At 44.9% G+C, this 21,044-nt stretch overlaps 1 protein-coding gene across 1 annotated transcript; it reads left to right on the plus strand.

Annotated features, from left to right (window-relative positions):
• Nucleotides 1–9,431: 9,431 nt before the first annotated feature.
• Nucleotides 9,432–20,104, plus strand: CALM1 (calmodulin 1). The gene is made up of 6 exons (XM_019462017.2): nt 9,432–9,637; nt 12,418–12,448; nt 13,366–13,509; nt 15,678–15,784; nt 16,214–16,349; nt 16,532–20,104. The coding sequence occupies exons 1-6, from the start codon at nt 9,635–9,637 to the stop codon at nt 16,558–16,560; spliced, it is 450 nt and encodes a 149-aa protein (XP_019317562.1). The 5' UTR covers nt 9,432–9,634; the 3' UTR covers nt 16,561–20,104.
• Nucleotides 20,105–21,044: the final 940 nt, after the last annotated feature.

The following is a 21,044-nucleotide window of genomic DNA, read 5'->3' on the forward strand; positions in this document are numbered from 1 at the left end:
CTGTTTCACAGAAAGAATAACTTGTTCCATAGCTCCAGTAGCACCTAACCCCCTCACCTAGCTTGTAGCAAATGTTCACAAGCCAAAAAAAAAAAAAAAAAAAAGAGTTTCAAAAGAATAGTACAGCGTGAGCCTCTGTATACAAAATACAGGCTGAAATGCGTGCTCGAACCTCAAAGTCTCCCCAAATACAAAGCTCCCACGGGTACAAAGCACCGTAGAGTTCCATCGCGTCTCATGTTTCTTTGGGATTTGGAAATCAGAAATGCCTCTCTTCGAAACACTTGTCAACAGGCCATTTAAAATATGGCTTCTTTATTTTGCTGCTATTCAATTTTGAGGTCATCTCCTACGTCTCAAACTTGGTGTGAAACAGGTACAACCGTGAAACTTTGTGTAGCAGGGAAGAGCTAGGGCAGCAAAGCCCAAACCGATAAATCAGTTCTCTGAGTCACAAATCTCTGAGGCGGCTCTACGGGCCGGTGATGACTCAGCAGCATTCCGCTGGAGTGGCGGAGGGAGTGAGGCCTGCTGGAGGGCTTGTTGCCCCGGGCAGCAGCCTGTTGGGGGCGATGGGAGACCTCTTGGATCTTCCCACTGCAGAGCTTTAGGGGGACTGCCTCAGATTCCCTGACTGGTCCTGAATGGACTTCTGCCCTGCCCTTTGCCATATTTAGCTGCCACAGGTTTTAATCGTATAGACAACCACAGCTTACATTTGTCTAGGGTTTTATTGTTTACAAACTAATGTGACATGTTTTCCCCTTTCATTTTCTCACTTTTTCTCGTACAAGTCCTTGAGGTATGTTATTATTATCGCCATTTTACAGATGAGATAGCTGAGTCTGTGTGGCTGAGTGGCCAAGGAAGCGGCCGTCTAACCTAGCAAATAATATTTCACAGTGTTGTCCCCTCCTGGGAAATAACTGTTTGCTTTGCCAAGGTTAATAGAAATAAAACCTTGAATAAGCTTTCATTGAGGCAAGACACAATTTATTTCTATCCTCTTGCTTTATGGGGGAGAATGTGAGAAGGGAAGGGGCGTGCCAACAGGCATCTGTACAACTTGCAAACTCTCCTGAAGGCAAACCTTTTCAGTGACCGAATGGTCCACTCATCCCGTTGTGATGCCTAAAGTTGGTTTATTAGCCAATGACTCAGAGTCTCTACTTAGAATGAACAAAACTCAAGAAGCATCTTCACTGGACTTGGGCGTAGATAGTTCAGTTTTCCTATTCAAATACAACTTGCCTTTGGCCATAGTTTCTCCATTACAGGAAGCTGGGAATGGATCCAGTTGTGTGAAAGTGGGGAGAGAATTGCCGAAGAAGGAATATGCTTGCTCAGGGCTGTAGAAGGGTACGGGTCAGGAGCAAGGCAGGAACAGTCCAGCATGTTCCTGAGGAGATGTGGCCTGCCACCAAAGCTATGGAGACTGGTTGCAGGTGATAGTTCAGCATTAAAGTAAAGATTTCCTTTTCCTTTTCTCTCTACTTTGGAAAATTCATGTCTAATACCTTCCTTAGTCCCAGGAGTGAACTGAGCTCAACACTAATCAATTAAATAATCTATCGGTATTTATTGACTCAGGTACTATGCCAAATTCAAGAGTAGAAGATGGACGGGGCGCCTGGCTGGCTTAGTCAGTGGAACATGTGACTCTTGATCTCAGGGTCATGAGTTCAAGCCCCCTATTGGGTATGAAGCCCACTTGGAAAAAAAAAAAAAAGAGTGTAACATAGAGCTTCTGCTACTATCTGGACGAGGAGATGAGGTACATGAAAAGATAATATCAGAAATGGTTAAGAGGTAGAATCCAGAAATGGATAAGAGGTGGAATTTGGGAGAGAGGGAGTTCATTTGGAGCTATGATAATCAGGAAAATCTGTAAGGTGTGGTATTTAAACTGGGAATGAAGGACCTGCAGGGTTTAGACAGGTGGTGAGGATATGGACAGACACCTGGACCCTGGGAATGGCATGGAAAGGGCAATGAGTTGAGAGGGCACCGTGCTTATTCAGGGGGCAGAGAGTTAACCAGTTTGAAGCAGAGAATTCATATCTATAGAATAACAAAAGTAACTCGGAAAGAGTATATCGACAAACTGTTGAAGGGCTTTGAATGCTAGGCATGAGGACTTAGCATTTTATCTCCTGTAGGCACCGAGGAGCCACTCAAGGTTTTAGAGTGAAGTGACACAATGAAAGTAATCTGGTGGCTGTGTGCTGCATAGCTCAGGAGACAAGTCATTGGGATGAATAAAGAATCATGGACCTGGCATTACAAGTTTTGGGATCCTGGATTTTGGGATTCTGAATTCAGGCAAATGTGTGTATTTCTTCCCTTAAAAAAATCTTTAGAATGGTGCTGTCCAAATTGAACTTTTGTGAGGACCGAAATGTTCTATGCTTTGCAATATGGTAACTCCCAACCATGTGGGTCTCTTGAATAGTTGAGATGTGGCTAATGATCCTGAGGGACTGAATTTTTTATTTTAATTTTAATATAAATAGCCACATGTGGCTAGTGGCTACTGTAGTGGACAGCATGGCTCCAAAAGGCAGGACAAAGGTCATTTGTTAGGATTCAAAACCAAACCACACAGTCAACAAACTAGACCTTCCCTCTGCTGGAATTGGTGAGGCCCATTCTTTGCTGTAATCCAGAATCGGCGTCAATTTAGCTAATTTATCATTATGGCCAATTTTCTCCGTATCAAGACCTCATTGAACGTACTAATTTGTGCCAATCCCTGGCTCTGCTCTTCAGGCAAACCGAGTCACCCAAAATGTGCTGAGTTACCACTATGGCCACATATCCCTCAACTGAACAGTTGTCAAATCATTTATAAGCTGCTAAATGCATATTTTATATGGACATCTGAGACGAGCTCTCTGGCATGTCCCCCACTCTAGCACATATGGTAGGAATGAGAAGTTGCTGGTTACTGTTTGGATGTTGATTAGTCACTTTTACACTTGACTTTTGGGTTAATTGGATTTAATAGGGGAAATGGTGACTTACGAATTTCCAAAATAATATGACTTAGAGAATACATTTCTCAGTAGGTCAGCTGCGTTAAAAAAAAAAAAAAAAAAAAAAAGCTTGAATTTAGTGTAAACCACTAAAGCACAAAAACTGTGATCTTATCCCACTGGGCATTTTAGAATCTGAATTCACATACTTGTTCCCTTAAGTCTGTACAACCATTGGCTGCCTGTGACTTAAGAGCTCAGTGGGTGAAAGCACAGAGCTAATGAAGCCCAAGTCATGGGTCCAGACTTATTAATGGCCAATTATTTTGCTCTGTTCTCTATCCCTGACCCCAACTTGCTGTGTTGCATATTCATGACCTTGGTCACAAGGGTGGAACAGGCCAGAGAGGGAATGGTGCAAATCCATCACCACAGCTACTAGCAAAACAAGCACAAGCCCTGTGAATGGAGGGCAAGATGTGTCCTCTACTTTACAAAAGAAAGCATTAAAAAAAAAAAAATGCAAGAATGGGTAAAACATGCAAGGTGAATGGTACTCTTTACAAATACTGCACTTCAGACTATTAACTAAATATACTGATGAACATTGCAAGCTGCAACATACCGCAGGGCATTTAGTCTGATCATGATTCACTTAAACTTATGGGGCACTAAATAGACATATGCTAAAATTGATAATGTTTTTCTCCTGGTACAAAGTGTTGGCCTAACACTTGCTTATTGTGTTCTGATGGTAACATATTTTAAATTTTCAATGTAATGTTAGAATTCTTCCTTTATCCTTTACCTTTATAAGAGCCATTCATAAAAGATAATAGCAAAACAAACACACACACACAGAAACAAAAAACAAAAAACAAAAAAAAACCCCAAAACAGCACAATCTGAAATGGAAAAATGAGGCATCTTGTCTGTTGTTAGAGATAGCAAAGCTTTTATAATAATCCTGTGGAACATTTCATGAAATGTAAATCCACACACAAACAGCAGGAAATCTGTTCTGGCTCATGGAGATGATTAGCGAGGGAGAGAATCCCAAATAGTAGATAATCATGGAAGTATTATGGGGTGGAGAAGGGGGGAGCTGGGATGGTGGAGAGGGAGAAGACAAGACTCCTCTCCTGCGAGATCGTTCCGGGGCTCCAGTTTGGCGTTACATTATGTCTTGAGGAAAATCCTCTAGACAATCTACCCATGAACACAGCACCGACTATAGTTATGTGCAGTGAATGACTTCAGACTGGACACTTTGTAGAGGGTGGGTACAAGAAATACTCAATCGGAGCCCTGTTCTGAAGCAGATCTAAATATGTACATATATTCTCTGAATATATACTAGTGAAAATCAGGGCCATATTTCTGTCTGTATTCACTGATGTCTTAAAAGCAGGTTATGTTGGGGTACCTGGGTGGCTCAGTTGGCTGAACATCTGACTCTTGATCTAGACTCAGGTCATGACCCTGGGGTGCTGGGATCGGCCTGCTTTGGGCTCCATGCTGAGCATGGAGACTGTTTGGGATTCTCTCTCCCTCTCCCTCTCTCATTCTATCTCTCTCCATCCCTCTGCCCTGCTCCCATGCGCGCTCTCTCTCAAAAAAATAAAAAAATTTTAAAAAAAATCAGGTTTTGCTCCAAGACAGTTTTGTAAAAGAGACATTTAAAAGACCAAACGCTGGCGCTAGGGCATGGAGCAGGAACAGGGTTAGGGAGCCCTCTGTTATCTCTTTCTATGAAAACACGGAGTTGTCACCTGAATGTGCCACAGTGACTACGTTCCCCCGCCGCCTTGGGCCTCATCTGCAAAATGAGAAATGTCCTCTAGCTACAAAACGCCACAAAGTAAATGTTTTGCCTTGAGTTTTCTTTCACAAACACTCTGCTCCTTGTGTGGAAGATGTAGCTATTACTACATTCCTATAATCTTATTTTAATTTTAAATCCTTGGATAAGAAATATTTCTTTAAAAATAAATTTTATTTTGGGGGGCACCTGGGTGGCTCAGTCGGTTAAGCGTCCGACTTGGGCTGGGGTCATAATCTCGCGGTTCGTCAGTTCGAGCCCCGAGTCCAGCTCTGTGCTGACAGCTCGGAGCCTGGAGCCTGCTTCCTATCCTGTCTCTCTCTCTCTCTCTCTCTCTCTCTCTCTCTCTCTCTCTCTCTCTGCCCCTAACCCAGTCATGCTCTGTCTGTCTCTCAACAATAAATAAACATTAAAAAAATTTTTTTTAACAAATTTTGTTTTTTAATTTTTAAAAAAGATTTTAGGTAATTTCCACATCCAACATGGGCCCCAAACTCACAACCCCGTGATCAAGAGTTGCATGCTTTACCCACTGACCCAGCCAGTCACTGCTAAAAAAACAAATTTTAATTTTACTCTTTGTGCTTCCTCCTCCCCCCAGAAAATTAAATTAAACCTAAATTCTATTAAATTACAGGAAATAGTTATAGTGTAATGTTTAAAGTGCTTGGGACTAGATTTTTGGGTTCTACCACTTAAATTAGGCAAATCATTGAAACTCTTAGTGCCTGTTTCCACATAAGGATAATAATACCTGACTCATGAGATGAGCAGAAGAACGAAATAATGCATTTTGCACAGGGCCTGGCCAGAGTCAATGCCTGGCAAAAGTTGTTTTTATCTTTAACCTATTTCCATTTCTTCATTTGCCCTCTTCATCTTCCACATATGCACATTTGTGTATATACACACATAGGTGCATGATAAGTATATTTTTATTTTTTAATTTTAAGATTTTATTTTTAAGTAATGTCTACACCCAATGTGGGGCTAGAACTCACAACTCTGAGATCAGGAATCACATGCTCTTCTGACTGAGCCAGCCAGGTGCCCCTGATTTTATTTTATCATTTTATAAAATAAAATGATTTGATTTTATCATTTTATAAAATAAAATGATTTGATTTTATCATTTTATAAAATAAAATGATTTGATTTTATCATTTTATAAAATAAAATGATTTGATTTTATCATTTTATAAAATAAAATGATTTTATCATTTTATAAAATAAAATGATTTTATCATTTTATAATGTTTATTTTTGAGAGAGAGACAGAGTGCAAGTGGGGGAGGGGCAGAGAGAGAGGGAGAGAGGGAGACGCAGAATCTGAAGCAGGCTCCAGGCTCTGAGTTGTCAGCACAGAGCCTGATGCGGGGCTCAAACTCACAAACCGTGAAATCATAACCTGAGCCGAAGTTGGAAGCTTAATTGATTGAGCCACCCATTCGCCCCGATATGTATATTTTATAATCATATATATTATAATCTCAGGCATAGGGTTTTATAGCTGGAAGGAATTTATAGATCAAGTCCAAAACTTTTGTCTTATCTTTGAGTATGTACGAGTTTTACATTTGTATTCTTACCATCAGACTCAGTCTGACAGAGTGATGGAGTAGTGGAGTGATGTGGTTACTCAGGCAGAAATGACAGAAATGATATTCCAACCTGAGATTCCTGGCTCGGGCTGCATTCTTTTAACTTCCATGCGACATTATTTTATTTAAATAATAACAATGATAATAACCATTTTCCTTTCAACATCATGAAATACTCCATAGGTTCTGGGTTCTCAGGAAATTACGGTATCACAATAATGTGGCTTGTTTTCCTGATTGATCTCTCCATAAATTAAGAAGTTTATTGACTTCAAAGAATCTATTTGACTTTAATGAAAACTCAGTGATCATCTAGGGAGAAGAATCTGCTTCATGAATGAGGCAAATCCTTCACATTGTATGTTTAAAGTTTTCAGATATTGATTTCACAAGTATATAATCTAATATTAGAGCCCCTGTGCAAGGGCCCATGCTCTATTTTATGCTCCATCATTGACTCATAGTAAGATCTTGGGCAAGTCACTGACCTCATATTTCACTGTGTCAAACTAGCCAAAAAACTGAATAAAGCATGACCTCACTACAAACCGAGTAGACTTGAAAGGTGAGATGTGCTTTGATACATGAAATTACTAACACAGAACTTAAGCTAGTAAAACATAAAGAATCAGAATAATGAATTGTACTATAGTAAGTAAAAGGGTTCTAAAATGCATAGGTTTTAGCAAGCAAAGTCATGAAAAAGTTTCAAAGTATTTAATTTGGGTGAAATTGGTTAAAGGACAGTGGGAGAATATGATTTTCAAAATATTATTTGAAAAACCATGGCTTGTAGCAATTTAACCACAATAATTATAAGGAATGGAAGATAGAAGCTAGTGAATCCTTAATAATTAAATACATTTCATTTCTAGGCTGTTACTTATTCATTTCTAAGGCTGTTCCCCTTACTTATACGATGTATACTGTATTTTAAAATGTATTTCACTAAATACTATATGAAAAACCTGACAAAAGAATACAAATACCCTAGCAATGAAGCATTTTTAAGATGTGTTTGGCCATTGAGATTTGTAACTCGCCATATCACGGAATATTCTTTACATTGACTTTCTATTCGTGCCTCTTCTTCTCTCTTCCTATTTCCAACTCTCCCCTTAATATAATACACTTTATTCCCACTCAGGCTTTCCACTGTGAACAAACCTGAACAAACACAATGAAGATGAGGAAAAGGGAGGGGTAGAAGATGGGGGAGAAAGATGATGATGATTGATAGATTTGTGAAGCAGATCATGTCTTTCTGGTCTGCAGAGAGAAGGCAACACCATTCCACCATTCCCTGGCTTGCTGTTGCAGCCTCTTTAAGTCTTTTTTAAAGAATTTTTATTTTTGAGAGAGAGAAAGAGGTGGGGGGCGGGGGAGGGTTGCAGAAAGAGAGGGGGACACAGAACCCAAAGCAGGTTCCAAGCTCTGAGCTCTTAGCACAGAGTCAGACTCCGGGCTTGAACTCACAGACTGCGAGATCATGGCCTGAGCTGAAGTCAAAGGCTTAACTGACTGAGCCACCCAAGCACCCTGCTGTAGGCTCTTTGAACAGCAGGTTCACCCTCTCTGCAGCATTTCAAAAGGAACACCTGGTAGAACAGTTCACAAGAGGTTATCCCAGAAGTCTTGTGGCATCTGCAATGTGCCTGAACATTTTTCATTTTTAAAAAATATCTTTCTGCAAATTTTGTCAGAGCCAGAAACAAACATAACCATGGGAAGCCCTTTCTAGCAGAGTTTGTCAATTACACACTTTGTATTCTCTGATTAAGTAAGCAAATGATAAATTGGAACTGTTGCCCAGGCCCTGTAAACAAAAGATCAAATTTTGTCTTCTGCCTTGGCAAGAAAACTAACTGCAGCATTTTGTCAAGATTTTTACAAGTGCTGATTTCAAATTAATTAACTGAAATTGTCCTTTTTCTAGTTTACAGAAAAATTGAAAACATTAGTAAATTTAAAGATAAAATATTTTTAAGAAAGGAACATAATCAAGATTGTACATTAAAATATTATCCAACTGCACTGTAGAGTCAATTTGCTGTTTGTTCCAGCTCTAACCTAGGAGATTCTAAGTGCCTATTTTCTCCCCTTCTTTGCTTTTATGGATTTATGAATAAAGGTCTGAGCCTTCTCAGGACCAGGAAAATTTTAAAAATGTATCAAAGCATGGGTTTTAAGGTCTATGGAAGATTCACAGGTACATTAATTTCAGTAAGACTGGAGCCAGGATGAACAATATTTTCCATAGGAAAAAAAAAACAGTAAAGGGAGAGATATTATTCAGGCATACAAAAAATATTCAGTGGAAACGTGAAAACATTAAAAGAAGACTGGCTAAGCATATGAGCATGACACAGATTTAGCAACTAAGCATACATCATTTGTTTCAGAAACTGCTTCACTTTTTTTAAAAGAAAAAAAAAAATCTGACCAATTTCTTGCGCGAGGAAAACTGCCATGACCCTTCCAGACCCTCCCCAAGGCAGCTGAGGTGTGCAGTCAATTCCTCTGTCCCCAGCTCCCCACGGCCGGCCGCCCCTTGCCCCAGGACCTCCTGAAGCTCCCCGAACGGAGGGTGACCAGCTGGGGACCCAGGGGCGCAAGGCCAGGGTAACCTGGTTGCTCCCGACAAGCTATAAAAGATGCGAGGCGGGGGGGAGGGGTGTCCCACAGGTGGAGGTGGAGGTGGGGCTGGGGCGAGAGGCAGACAGCTTCTCAAGTCCTGGGCTGTCCCAAGTCGGGGCTACGCAAACACTCCGCCCTTGAGCGTCCCCAGATGTCAGTCTCTGGATACCACCCCTCACCTGCCTCTGCCCCTGCCCGGCGACCTCGCGCCTCTCTCCAAACCCTACGAGTCCAGGGCCCCAGCCTCGGCCCGCTGCCGGCGCGCGGGTGCAGCGAGAGGCGGGGCGCGGTAGGGGCGGGGCCAAGCGGGCAAGGCCCGGCCTCTCGCAGGGCCGCTCGGCGCGAGGCAACCGCGGTCGTGGCGGAGGGATACGGATCTCCATATATATACCGCAGGGAGCAGGCTCGCACTTCGGCAGTGGTGCTGAGAGCCTCGAGGGCGCGGCGCCGTTACTCGCAGTCGGGCGGCGGCAGCGGCACAGCGCTGAGCGCACACCGCGCCTTAGCAGCAGCAGCAGCGGAGGCACCCCCGCCGTCACAGCCTCTGCGCTGGTGCAGCCACCCTCGCTCCCTCTGCTCTTCCTCCCTTCGCTCGCACCATGGTAGGTCGGGAGTGGTCAACGGCGGCATAGCAGCTCTCTGCCCATGATTTCTTCCCAAATTTTTAGTTCAGCCCCCCCTTTTGGTGGAGGGGAGGTCCTTTTTTCCGGGTGTTACGCAGCAACTGCGGTTAAGAAGGGCGCATTTCGGATTTGCATGTCGCTTTCCTCGGCCAGGGTTTCTTATTAAATATTGGTCCCTCTTGGAGCTGGACTTGGCTGTGGGCTGTGCGCGGGCAGGGGCTCTGGCCGCAGCAGCACCGGGGCCTTCCGCATCCACCTCCTCTCCCCAGCCCCGCACCACTGCATCCAGCGCGCCGCACCCGGGCTTCCCGCAGCGCTGCGCCTGGGCCGGGGCCCGGGGTGGGGGGGGGGCGGGGGAGCCGGGCGAGGCCGGGCACTCTATACCCCCACTCCCCTCCGCCTTCAGCCCGGGGCACGGAGGCGGCGGGTCGGGAGGGCTGCAGAGAATGAATGGGCCCACGCTAGCCGGTGGCGCACATTGCTCGGACCGGGGCGTGGGGGGCGCCGTCCGCGTCTACCTCCTCCCCCACCCCGCGACCCTGCTGCGCGTTCTGGCCCAGCCGCTTTCCCTCCTCCCTCCCGGGGGGCGCGGCGCGGGCGTGGGCTGGGAAGGAAGGAGCCGGGGAAGGGTGGGGTGGGGGCAGGAAGGCGAGGGGTGGGGGGCGGAGAGGGCGGAAGCGGCGGGCCGGCAGCACTGCGCCCGGGCGGGGCCCTGCGGTGTGGCCGGGCTCGTGTCTCCCTGTTTCGCACCCCTGCAGCCCCCCCACCCAGTGCAGTAGTGAAGGCGTGCGTGATCCTCAGTACGTCGGGAGGTCCCTTCCCGCGGGAGGCGCTCGGCTCGCGCTAATTGGGGCGGGGGGGGGGGCGGGGGAGGAGGGAGCTGGCGCGCGGCTCGGTTTCCATTAGAGACGCAAAGTTTCTGCTTCAGGAGGAGGCGGCGGCGCGGCGGGCTCGCCGCCTGGGGGAGCAGAAGCGGGTGGGAGGCGCGGGGCGGGCTTGGCCCCCTCTCGCCGCGCGGTCCCGTAGCGGGGGTGGGAGTGGGGGTGGCCCTGGTCTGGGAGGGGCGGTGTCTCCGCCCTGGGGCCCCCTCGCTCCTCCGCACCCCGCCTGCTCGCGGGGCACGCACCCCTGCCTGGCCCCTAGCCACTTTGCAGTCCGCAGGGAGATGCCCTCCACGTTTCCGCTTTCTCTGCGGCCTCTAGATTGCCAGATGCGCCTGTGCGCCTCGCCGGGTGTGTTTTCTACAGCCCCCTTCCTCCCTTGGGCGGGCAGGGCTGACATCACTCTCAGCGTTTTCTGGCTTGGCGGGGTGGGGAGGTTCAGGGCACCTTTGCCCCTAGGCCAAAGCGATTTGGGGGCGGGTATTTCTTTGTGGAGTAAGGCTGATGATGGATCTCAGAAACCTCTCCAAGAGAGTTTTGCGGTGAGGTGGGACTGTGCTCCCCCAATAAGGTGACAGCTTCTCTTGCGAGGTGTGGCACCGCTTCCTGTTGTACAAAGACAGATGTCCTGACGTTACATAAATCATCGGGTCTCCTTCTTTCGATGTAAAGAAAACCATCTTCCGGTGACTGGGGTAGAAAGGAAGGAAGACCCAATTCTAATTTGAAAAAATAAGTTCCCCCCCCAAATAAATAAATTGGAACGTTCTTATTGGGAAAGTTTTCATTTAAGAGTTCGAGTAAACATGACTTGGTTAGCTTTCTGTTAGAACTTACTTTGTAACTGGCTTCACTAGGTGGTGTCCTTCATTAAAATAAAAATACATATTAGCTCTCCTTGCATTCTCAAATTCCTCTGGCTGGAGGCACAGGTTCCCTGTTGCAGAGATCAGACAATACAAGTGAGAAGTACCTTCATGGCCATTACCACCTCAAGTAAAGTGTGTTTATTATGAGCAGCTCTTGGTAGATTGGTAGAGTAAATATTCTCTGGCAAAGTTAATAGCTACTTCTTTTCCAGAAAAGAGAAGGTGTAGTCTTACAATTGTTGTGTACTTTATGTGTACTTAACGTTTGCAGTTTTGTAACAGCTCAGTTGTAGGATGGTTCCATTTTTTTCCTGGCTTCTTCGTCAAAGATAATTTGAGGGCATCAGCCATAATAAATGGTAGGCTTTTAAGACATAACTGCCTAATTTAAACAGAAAGCATTTATTACACGGAAATCAAGTTAGGTGGGGTAACCCATTGCCGTAAATTTATTTTTTTCCACTTCATTGTGTCTCATAAAATAGATCTAAAAGCCTCTTAATCCACTCCAATGCCATTACGTAACACCTATTCGGAGATTTTGGAGCTCCCGCAGCAATGCGCAAGGTGCGCTAAAAGCCTGCCCCTGGACGCGATCCTGGCTGTGGTGACAGCAGCCTCAGACTGGGATCCTTGGATGGAAGGGGGGACTGCGGTGTCCCTGGCGCAGTAGGTGGCGCTCTTCTTTCTCAGCTTGTGGCTGCGTCCTATGCGGTGTGGCCTTTTGCCGCTAGAGGTGCCATTTTTCAAATTATGAACTGACCCTTCCTTAGGGAGACCTCAGCACATTGCCTTAGGCCCAGCCAAGAAAACCTGAAGTACAGTGTTGTCACTTCTTTGTCACCGTTTGTTTTTAAAATGGGTTTCATTTAAGGGCAGTGCTACCGTTTGGGGATGGTTGTCTTTTTTTTTTTTTTAAAGGTCAATATTAAAAGTATAATTGGGAAAACTATGTTGCCCTCAGTCAACTCTTGTGCATTGAGTTATAACCTCTTCTTTCTTTATCTAGGCTGATCAGCTGACCGAAGAGCAGATTGCTGGTAAGTTGCTGACTTCAGGGGGTTCCAGTAGACCAGAACTAGGCACGACTGTGTGGGTGGCTTCTCTGACCCTTCCCCCCCAATAATCTGAGCAGTTTTCTAAGAATTGATTTAAATGGAAACAATATGCAGAGATATTTAGGTCAGGAGTGAATTCCTTGCCAGTGTTTCAGAGGCAACGTGGAAGGAAGTGGAGGTGGGAATACTTGTTCCGCCCTGGAGTGTTTGACTGAACGTCCTGGTGTTCAGGGCTCCGCACGTAATGAGATGGCGCTGAGCCTGCTCCTCGCAAATGGAGTTTAGAATTCTTATGCCACAGGGCTTTTAGTAATTCACCGTGAAGGCTTGGGCTTGCTGTTTGAAAATAAATGGGAAAATGAGTGTTAGGACTACTATAATTATTGGAAAGGGAGTTAGTTTAGATTCTAGCTTTTAGTGTTCCTTGGAGGACTTTTTTTGAGGATGATTCTGTTCAGGAAACCAGGAATACACCTTTGAGATGTTAAGTGCCATGTAGAGAGAACAGCCTGGTTACCTGGGACTGTACATTTCTAGGAACCGCTTTATGTTGTTATGAAACCAGGAGTTCTTATGGCTGTAGAAATTTAACAGGAAGGGGCCTGAAGGGAACTTGCTGACCAATCTTCACTTGTCAGATTGGATTGAGGGCTAACTTAAGTGTGTTTAAGCTTAGTTTTCTTGAAAAACGTGAGAATACTATGGTTTTGCTGTATGGACTGCTGAATGGAGGCCAGTCCAATAGGACTGTTGTGGTCTTTATTTTAGCAGATAAAGACCAGGCAGTTTCTGATAATTCCCAAACTTGGACGGTTTGCTTTGGCAAGCCCAAGGAAAGTGTGTGCTGTGCCTGGGTTGGATAAAGACGTTCATTCTAAAGGGTACGCTTTTGTTTTCAGAGTTCAAGGAAGCTTTCTCCCTATTTGACAAAGATGGCGATGGTACCATCACAACAAAGGAACTTGGAACCGTCATGAGGTCACTGGGTCAGAACCCAACAGAAGCCGAATTGCAGGATATGATCAACGAGGTGGATGCTGACGGTGAGGGCTTAGACCTATGAATGAGTGCCAGCGTTGTGTAATGCAAGTTCAGACATGTCACAAGATTGTCTTTCAGGTCCCCAGAGCAAAGCACATGCACCGCAGTGGTTGCCTTACAGCCGTTGACAAGGAAAATAGAAGATTATGGGCCTGCCTTTGGCTGTGCTCACTGTCTAGAACATTTCCTGGATCAGATCGCTGATTTGTTCTTTTCTACTTGCCGTGACCTACAGCTCAATCTTTTATCAACTGGCCCATGAGTCTGCACTGAGTCCTGTGGGGGAAGTAAAAAAAAAAAAAAAAAAAAAAAAAATAGCTATAGACCTTTTAAAAGAGCTTACTGTCTGTCTCTCGAGGAGTGGGAAGTGAAGGTGGGTAAAGAGCACTCTTAGAATTGAGTACAGGCGTGAGCTGTGGATGTGTTTGTGCCAGAGAATTTTGAAGATCACGTGAAGCTTGGAGAGATGGGGTGCTTGGTGACTGTACGGAGTACATTTATAGAATCTACTAGAAGAAGAAGATAAATAAGGTGCAGAGCAAGAAGGAACAAGCAGTAACCCCCGTAACAGTTGGTCACCAATTGGTCATCCATTTCTCTGGACTCTAGAAGAGTGGAGAGTAGACCTTATCTTGCTCACTTCCATCAGTAAACAATTTCTGAGCATTCCCCTCTTGAAAAAAAAAAAAGAAACCATGTGTTTGTGGAAACCATATATACATGTACTGTATAACATTGTAGAACATGGGTAATTTTTCAAAAGATGAGCCAAGAATAAACAGTTTGGATCTAGACTCTTTTCTAGATGATTGGCTTGGTGTAGTAGCCATTTAAACAAATGTGGTATCCTAAGGTGATAAAGTAGAGTTAAACTTGTCTGATCACATTTAGAAGCAGGGGTTTGGGGCGAGCTCTTTAACAAGTGGTTTCAGCCCATTTGGGCTACTTCAGAAAGAGTTTTCATCCATATTAGTGTTGTTTTGGAAAGGAGATAGCTCCTAATTCTCTTGCGTTTGATTGCTAAGGCCATCTGGGAACATGGAGTGGCTGCCTCCCGTTTCATGTGAAGCCTGGGAAACTGCTTAGGGACTCACAACTGGCAAAGTGTCTTGGGCCCTTAGATTGTATGGAACAAGGAGAGAGAAGTTGTCTGGGGCTACAGAAGCTAACACTTGGCGATGAATAAGTGTAATGCCTGAGGACGTCTTCTCTGCATGGCTAGGAGGTGGCACTTCAAATCATTTTTGTCTCGCGTGAATGTCATTGATGCTTTAAAATTTTGGAGGCCAAAATGACTTAAAGGGGTCTTTGAATTACTATTTTGATTTAAAGGTACTTGCCTGTGAAAATGAGTACTTAACCTAAACCTAAGGCTTTTTTCCTCTAGTTTTGTTTCCATTTAATGCAAGTTACCCTGTTAATCTGGTGGCTCGTCTCTGGAGGTGGTTCACATAACTCTTCGTTTTAGAGGGGAAGTTGTTGGGAATACTGGCTGTAGAACAGATTCTTCTGACACTGTTTCCTAAATGTTTACGGTTCTGAGCTATGAAAACATTTCCGAGCCTTGCCCTTAACGGGAAACAAACAAAGATACGGAATTGGAGAGAAAAAGATCAGTTGACTTATAATGTGGTTGAGAAACACTTTCTGGAGAAGACTTTGTGATGGTTTATGGTCTGTGGCATAACAAAGTCAGTTTTTCCCCTCCCGTAATTCTTTTCTTCTGTGAGAACGTTTGGTTGTATTGGCAGGCCAGTTCTGGGCCTTTCCCAGCATCGCCGGCCAAGGCAGAGTTAGGTCGGAGTGGTCATCCTCACTCAGGGGGACAGCGCTCTCCAAAGCCTCTCTCAGGAATGGAAGGGAGCTGTGCTCTTTCTCTCGACCTGTACACCCCCCCATTAGTGGTCAAGAGGCCACGTGTGCACTTTCCTTTGCATTGTTAAATGATATCCTGGGCACCGATTGCTAGTTTGAATTACCATGAATCATGTGAAATTACCCTGCAGTGTTTAAACAGTTCAGACTTATAAATGGTTTTACCTAATAAAATAATTTACCAGTTTGTGCCAGTGAGGCTTCAACCATTCCGTAAAGTGCTTTTAAGATTATCACTGCCAGGTAGCATTACTGGAGCATTTCTTTTATGTGAGCTTTTGTTTTTTAATTTAAGGTAATGGCACCATTGACTTCCCAGAATTTTTGACTATGATGGCTAGAAAAATGAAAGATACAGACAGTGAAGAAGAAATTCGCGAGGCATTCCGAGTCTTTGACAAGGTAATCCTGCATCTGTGTTGCAGACGGTACTTACATATGGCTTTTTTTTTTTTTTTTCCCCCAATCGTTTCTAAATGCTCTGACAATCTGTTCCCTAGTTAGCACACTTAAAGCTAATTGCCGGGCCCTGTTATCTCACTTTCAAATATCCTGACTTCTGCAGCCATCTTATTGGGTGAGAGTAAGCATAGTAAGTAGTGGCGAGTTCTGAGCCAAGTTCTTGGTTGTCACTTTCAGTTGGTTAGCTTTTGCAAAGCCCCTGCATTCTCTGGGTTCGCTGAGTGTATGCACGTAGTCGGTAAGCGGGGAGAGGGGGCCGGACCGGAGATGTGCAGGCTGTATGCAGAAGCGGCAGTACTGGGAGAGGGGATGATGAAGTCACAGACCCGCTTAGCTGCCGCCGTCAGTAACAAGGCTCCACGTTCACAGGATGGCAACGGTTACATCAGTGCGGCAGAACTACGTCACGTCATGACAAACTTAGGAGAAAAACTAACAGATGAAGAAGTAGATGAAATGATCAGAGAAGCAGATATCGATGGAGACGGGCAAGTCAACTATGAAGGTAAAACACTACAATTTCCTTAGCTTAGTTTTGAATAGACTTCCCTTTGGTGTCTGTAAACAAGCTAACTGCTTCACTAGACAGGGGTTTTTTTGGTTTGTTTTTAATGCAGAAGAGAGCTGACGTGTTCATGAAAGCTACTTTTGAAGATAACCAAAAGCTATGATTATTTGTCTTTTCAGAATTCGTACAGATGATGACTGCAAAGTGAAGACCTACTTTCAACTCCTTTTTTCCCCCCTCTAGAAGAATCAAATTGAATCTTTTACTTACCTCTTGCAAAAAAAAAAAAAAAAAAAAGTTCATTTACTCATTCTGTTTCTATATAGCAAAACTGAATGTCAAAAGTACCTTCTGTCCACACACACAAAATCTGCATGTATTGGTTGGTGGTCCTGTCCCCTAAAGATGAAGCGCTACACATCAGTTTTACGATATAAATACTTGTACTACCTTAACGATAAGGAAGCACTTAGTGGACTCCTTGCAGTTCCATTTGCTAATGATTACTACACTGTTTGGGCTGGCCAGTTTTTCATGCATGCAGCTTGACGATTGAGCACAGTCAGGCCTTTGTATTAAAACGAAAAATGAAAAAACAAATTTAAAAAAACCTGTTTCAGATGGGTTCTAGTTCAATTTGTTAGTATAAATTGTCATAGCGGGTTTACTGAAAACAAACCTTTAAAATTGGTTTACCTCAGGATGCTGTGCAGAAAAATGGGTGAAGGATAGATAGACCGTCTAGACGCAGCCCCACAGAGCAGGACGGCCCCCTGTACTTCGTGCGCCCCCACCCGCGGTGACAGTGACCCATCCTGCCGGCATCCTGTGCGTGTTGGTTTAGCGTTGTCCGCGTTGTACCAGAGAGCGAGATGGGTGTCGGGCTGTCACCATTCACACAAATTTTTAAAAAGAAACCTTTACCAAGGGAGCATCTTTGGACTCTCTGTTTTTAAAACCTCCTGAACCTGACTTGGAGCCAGCAGAGGTAGGCTGTGGCTGTGGACTCTTCAGCACAACCATCAACATTGCTGTTCAAGAAATTACAATTTAACGTCCATTCCAAGTTGTAAATGCTAGTCTTTTTTTTTTTTTTCCAATAAAAAGACCATTAACTTAAAGTGGTGTTAAATGCTTTGTAAAGCTGAGATCTAAATGGGGACAAGGCAGTTGGAGGAGAGGTTTAACCATTTAACGCCCACAGCCCAGAATCGGGCTTCTCGCCCTCCCGACATCCCAGCTCCGACCTCTGAGCGTGAGACCTTGCCTAAAGCCGGGCAGATAGCAATTGCTTCGTCCTGTCCATAGGCACGTAGGTCTACTTGTATTTTCACTGGGGGGAGGTGGGGAGTGAAGGCCGGGAGCTTCATGATTATTCAGGCAGCGGAGCTCTTAAGGAAGGAAAAAAACCCACTTTTTCTCAAGCATGTACTTCGGGGTTCTCAGTCGTGCTGCCGATTACCTGTTTTATGTAACTACTTGAGACCATCTGTGCAAGAGACATGGTTTTGTGTGTCTGTAATTCAATCCTCGCTGGGTGGTAGGAGCACGAGGTCCCTTCTTAGCCAGTCTTCGTGCCTAAAAGACACTACCGGTCACCTTTGATTGATGACTTTTAATTTATACTACTTTCCTTAGCCTCCTTTTCTTTTCTGTTTTTTTGTTTTGTTTTGTTTTCCTGCAGTGGACTTGACACTTTGCTTTCTTTCTCCCAAGTAGTCCCCAGCCTGAAAGTAAACAACTCCAGCATGGAGTGGATTTTGTGTCTAATTATAAACCTGTAACCAAAACTGAGATGCTGACACTGGTCTTTGCGGTGGGATTGGTGTTCTCTAAAAGCCCCTTTAAAGACAGCATGCATTTAGTGTAGAACTCTTTTTCTGCAATGAAGGCTGGAGGTGCGTCTTTCAGGGTGTTAACTGGTCGTATCTTACCAGTAAGGAGATGGGGGTTTCAAGAGTGTTCGTGGGCGGTTTTAATTTGCCTGGGACAGCAGCAGGCTGCCAGTGAGGCAGCGAGAAGCTCTTGGCAGCCAAATGGGTGCATTCGGGGCTGGTTTACAGAGACCCTTGGCTTCTCCCTCTCCTACTCCCTGTCTTTCTGGCATTTTGCAGCCTGTTAGATTTCCTGCCAGAGGGATAGGTCAGAGCCGTGGAGAGGAGCCCACCCATCTGCTGCTGGTCCTTAGACTGGGTGGTTGTAGAAGAGAAGGTGACTGAACTAGAGATGGCTTTCAGAGTTCCCTGAATCTGGAAGGAGCACCTGAGAACACCTTAGAGGTTCTTCTGGTGAGACAGTGAGGACCGAGGGCTCCTGGACGTTTCTTGCAGGGAGGCCAAGTGTTGACCCATCGCGGGCCTGTGTTCAGTGGCCTCTCAGCGTCAAAGAGGGATGGGGGTGATTTAACTTGTTTTCAAAACTTTGCCTTCTGTCTTAACTCTTTCGTCAAGTCTTTTTCTAGAAGCTGGGTGGGCTCCATTTAAGCGGTCCCACAGTCCTTCGTGAAAGACCGTTCGTGAAGTCAGAGTCTTACATGGCCAGCATCCTGGATGGGAAGTGAAGCCTTGCCCCCAGGGAGTGCTGAGTTCAGCTTGGCGTCGAGGGGCAGCCCAGTCCGCTGTAGCCTTTTTTTTCCCCTCTGGCTTTTGAGGGGATGACCAGCCCAGATTGGGCGTTTGCAGGCTGCACGAGTTTGTGAGAGGAAATAGCTGGATGTGGGGGTCCGTCCCCCTAACGTTGGTTAGCACCTTCCTGTAAACTCTTGCCCCTACTTCTAACTGCTCTATAAATATATACATATATTTATATATATAAAGTGACTAGTTTAACTGGCATCCCGCTTGAGCCTGAGACTTGCCATAAAAAAACTGCTGAGTACTTGGCAAACACTTTCATAGTTTTGTTCTCCATCTGTTTGGGGTAGGTGTTAAGCAAGGCAAATGCATCTCGATGTTTCAGATGGGCTTTTGATGCACTGTTGCCAAGAAAGGCTTTTTTTCTGATTTTTAGACAAATGAATTTTTGCACACTTTAATTGGTGTCTTTCGGCAACACATTGAAAATTAGCTACTGTACATATTTTTATATTCTCTTTATAAATGCATGTCTGACTGTACTTCTAACCTGTATCGTAACGAGCGGCCGTCCAGTAGGCCTCCCTAAGTGCCACCGTGGCACATCAGAGTAGCAGCATATTATTGGCCCCTCAGCATACTGGGAACTTCCTCCTAAACCAAGAATGTAAATTTGGTCAAGGGTCTGCTCTTGTTTCATTCAATTATTTTAAACCTTTGAACTAATACTGTATATCCTAAATACATTATCCTTTTGGCAGTGACTAGGATTCCACGAATGTGTCTTAACCCGTCCCTTCAGCCGGCAGTTTACGATTTCCTTTTTTTTTTAAATCCCCTGAAGTTGTCTTCTAGGAGACAGAAATCCTTTGCGGTCTGTATCCCTCGAGTAAGAAGGTAGTGGCGTGGGTGGGGTGTGTGTTCTTTCTCCAGCCCCTTCTGTTCGTTACACACGTCTGTAGCAAAAGATGGCCGTAGTTGTGTTACTGGAGTTAACCCTTCACCATGGCGATTTGAAAAGGAGATGTACTTGAATGTTTCTGTAAATCTTGAGATAAACTGTTTGGAGATTTAACCACCTCTCTGATGGGGGACCAACTCTATGGAAATTGTAAATAAGTTTTATTTATAAACCTGGCACTGTATTCAATAAACATTTCTGCAGCCTTTCATCTCTAACTGCGAACTGTGTAGGTTTTTAGCTTGTATAGCCTCCGATCCCTTCTGCTTAACGGGCGAGGTACACCTGCCCTCAGATGTTATTCCACCCAGGCTCTAGGACAGTGGGTGAGCATGAGGGGCCAGAAACACCACAGACACATCCCACTATAGCCTTACTCTAGTTTTAAGTTCAAGTGATAATAGCTGACATTTGAACTCAATCTTGTGGCCTATCACTGTATCCGTGCTTGCTTTATGCAGAAAGTTCACACCACGAAAAGGTTCATTTCCCTTTAACCTCAGCGTTAATTCCAAGTTTCTTGAGGAACTGTGTGAAGAAATACACTTTACAAATGGGACGGGAATTTTATACCTAAGCCCATATTACTTCTGCCCGCGTCAAGAGCAGGGCGGCCAAGGAAACGGGGTGGGATGCAACTTTACAGCCTTGGAGTTGAAACCTTCCCCTGTTCCGATCCTGTTCAGACCCTGGTCCTAGGCAAAGTTCTCTAGCAGGAAAGTCCACCTGTTTTCCTGAAAGATCTTTTCCAGGTTGCTTTGCCCGTTTCCTTCTGCACAGAATCGGTGAGAGAGCCAAAAAGAAGGGGAAAGGTCACAGGGGAAGCCCCTGCTTTGGTCAGAAGGCTTGAGACCCGCTTCCAGGGAGCATTTGGCCCCTTCTGTATACAGGAGCTGAACTAAAGGATGTGGACACCACTGTGGAGACAGAGCCCCTCTGCCTGACACTTTAGGCCTGGCTCTTTGTTTTTGGTTCTTTCCCTCTGGAGCTGTGGACAGGTGCTTCCCTTCTCTGGGCCCCAGTTTCCTCCTTGGTAAAAGAAGATTTTTAGACTAGGTGGCTTTCTAGGATTCTGGCCAACCCAGCTTGGCATCACTTGGTGTTTAAATTGAAATAGCAGCCTAAGGGGTGGGAGGCAGAATGGTGTGGGCGTGCTAT

This window comes from Panthera pardus, unplaced genomic scaffold, assembly GCF_024362965.1.
Source record: "Panthera pardus isolate Hobbes unplaced genomic scaffold, ASM2436296v1 HiC_scaffold_24, whole genome shotgun sequence".
Taxonomy (NCBI): domain Eukaryota; kingdom Metazoa; phylum Chordata; class Mammalia; order Carnivora; family Felidae; genus Panthera; species Panthera pardus.

Bases quoted from the DNA above. Each gene is read 5' to 3' on its own strand.
- CALM1 (XM_019462017.2), top strand. The intron at 12,449-13,365 runs GTAAGTTGCTGA...TTTTGTTTTCAG, and splicing joins GACCGAAGAGCAGATTGCTG to AGTTCAAGGAAGCTTTCTCC. The intron at 15,785-16,213 runs GTAATCCTGCAT...CCACGTTCACAG, and splicing joins CATTCCGAGTCTTTGACAAG to GATGGCAACGGTTACATCAG.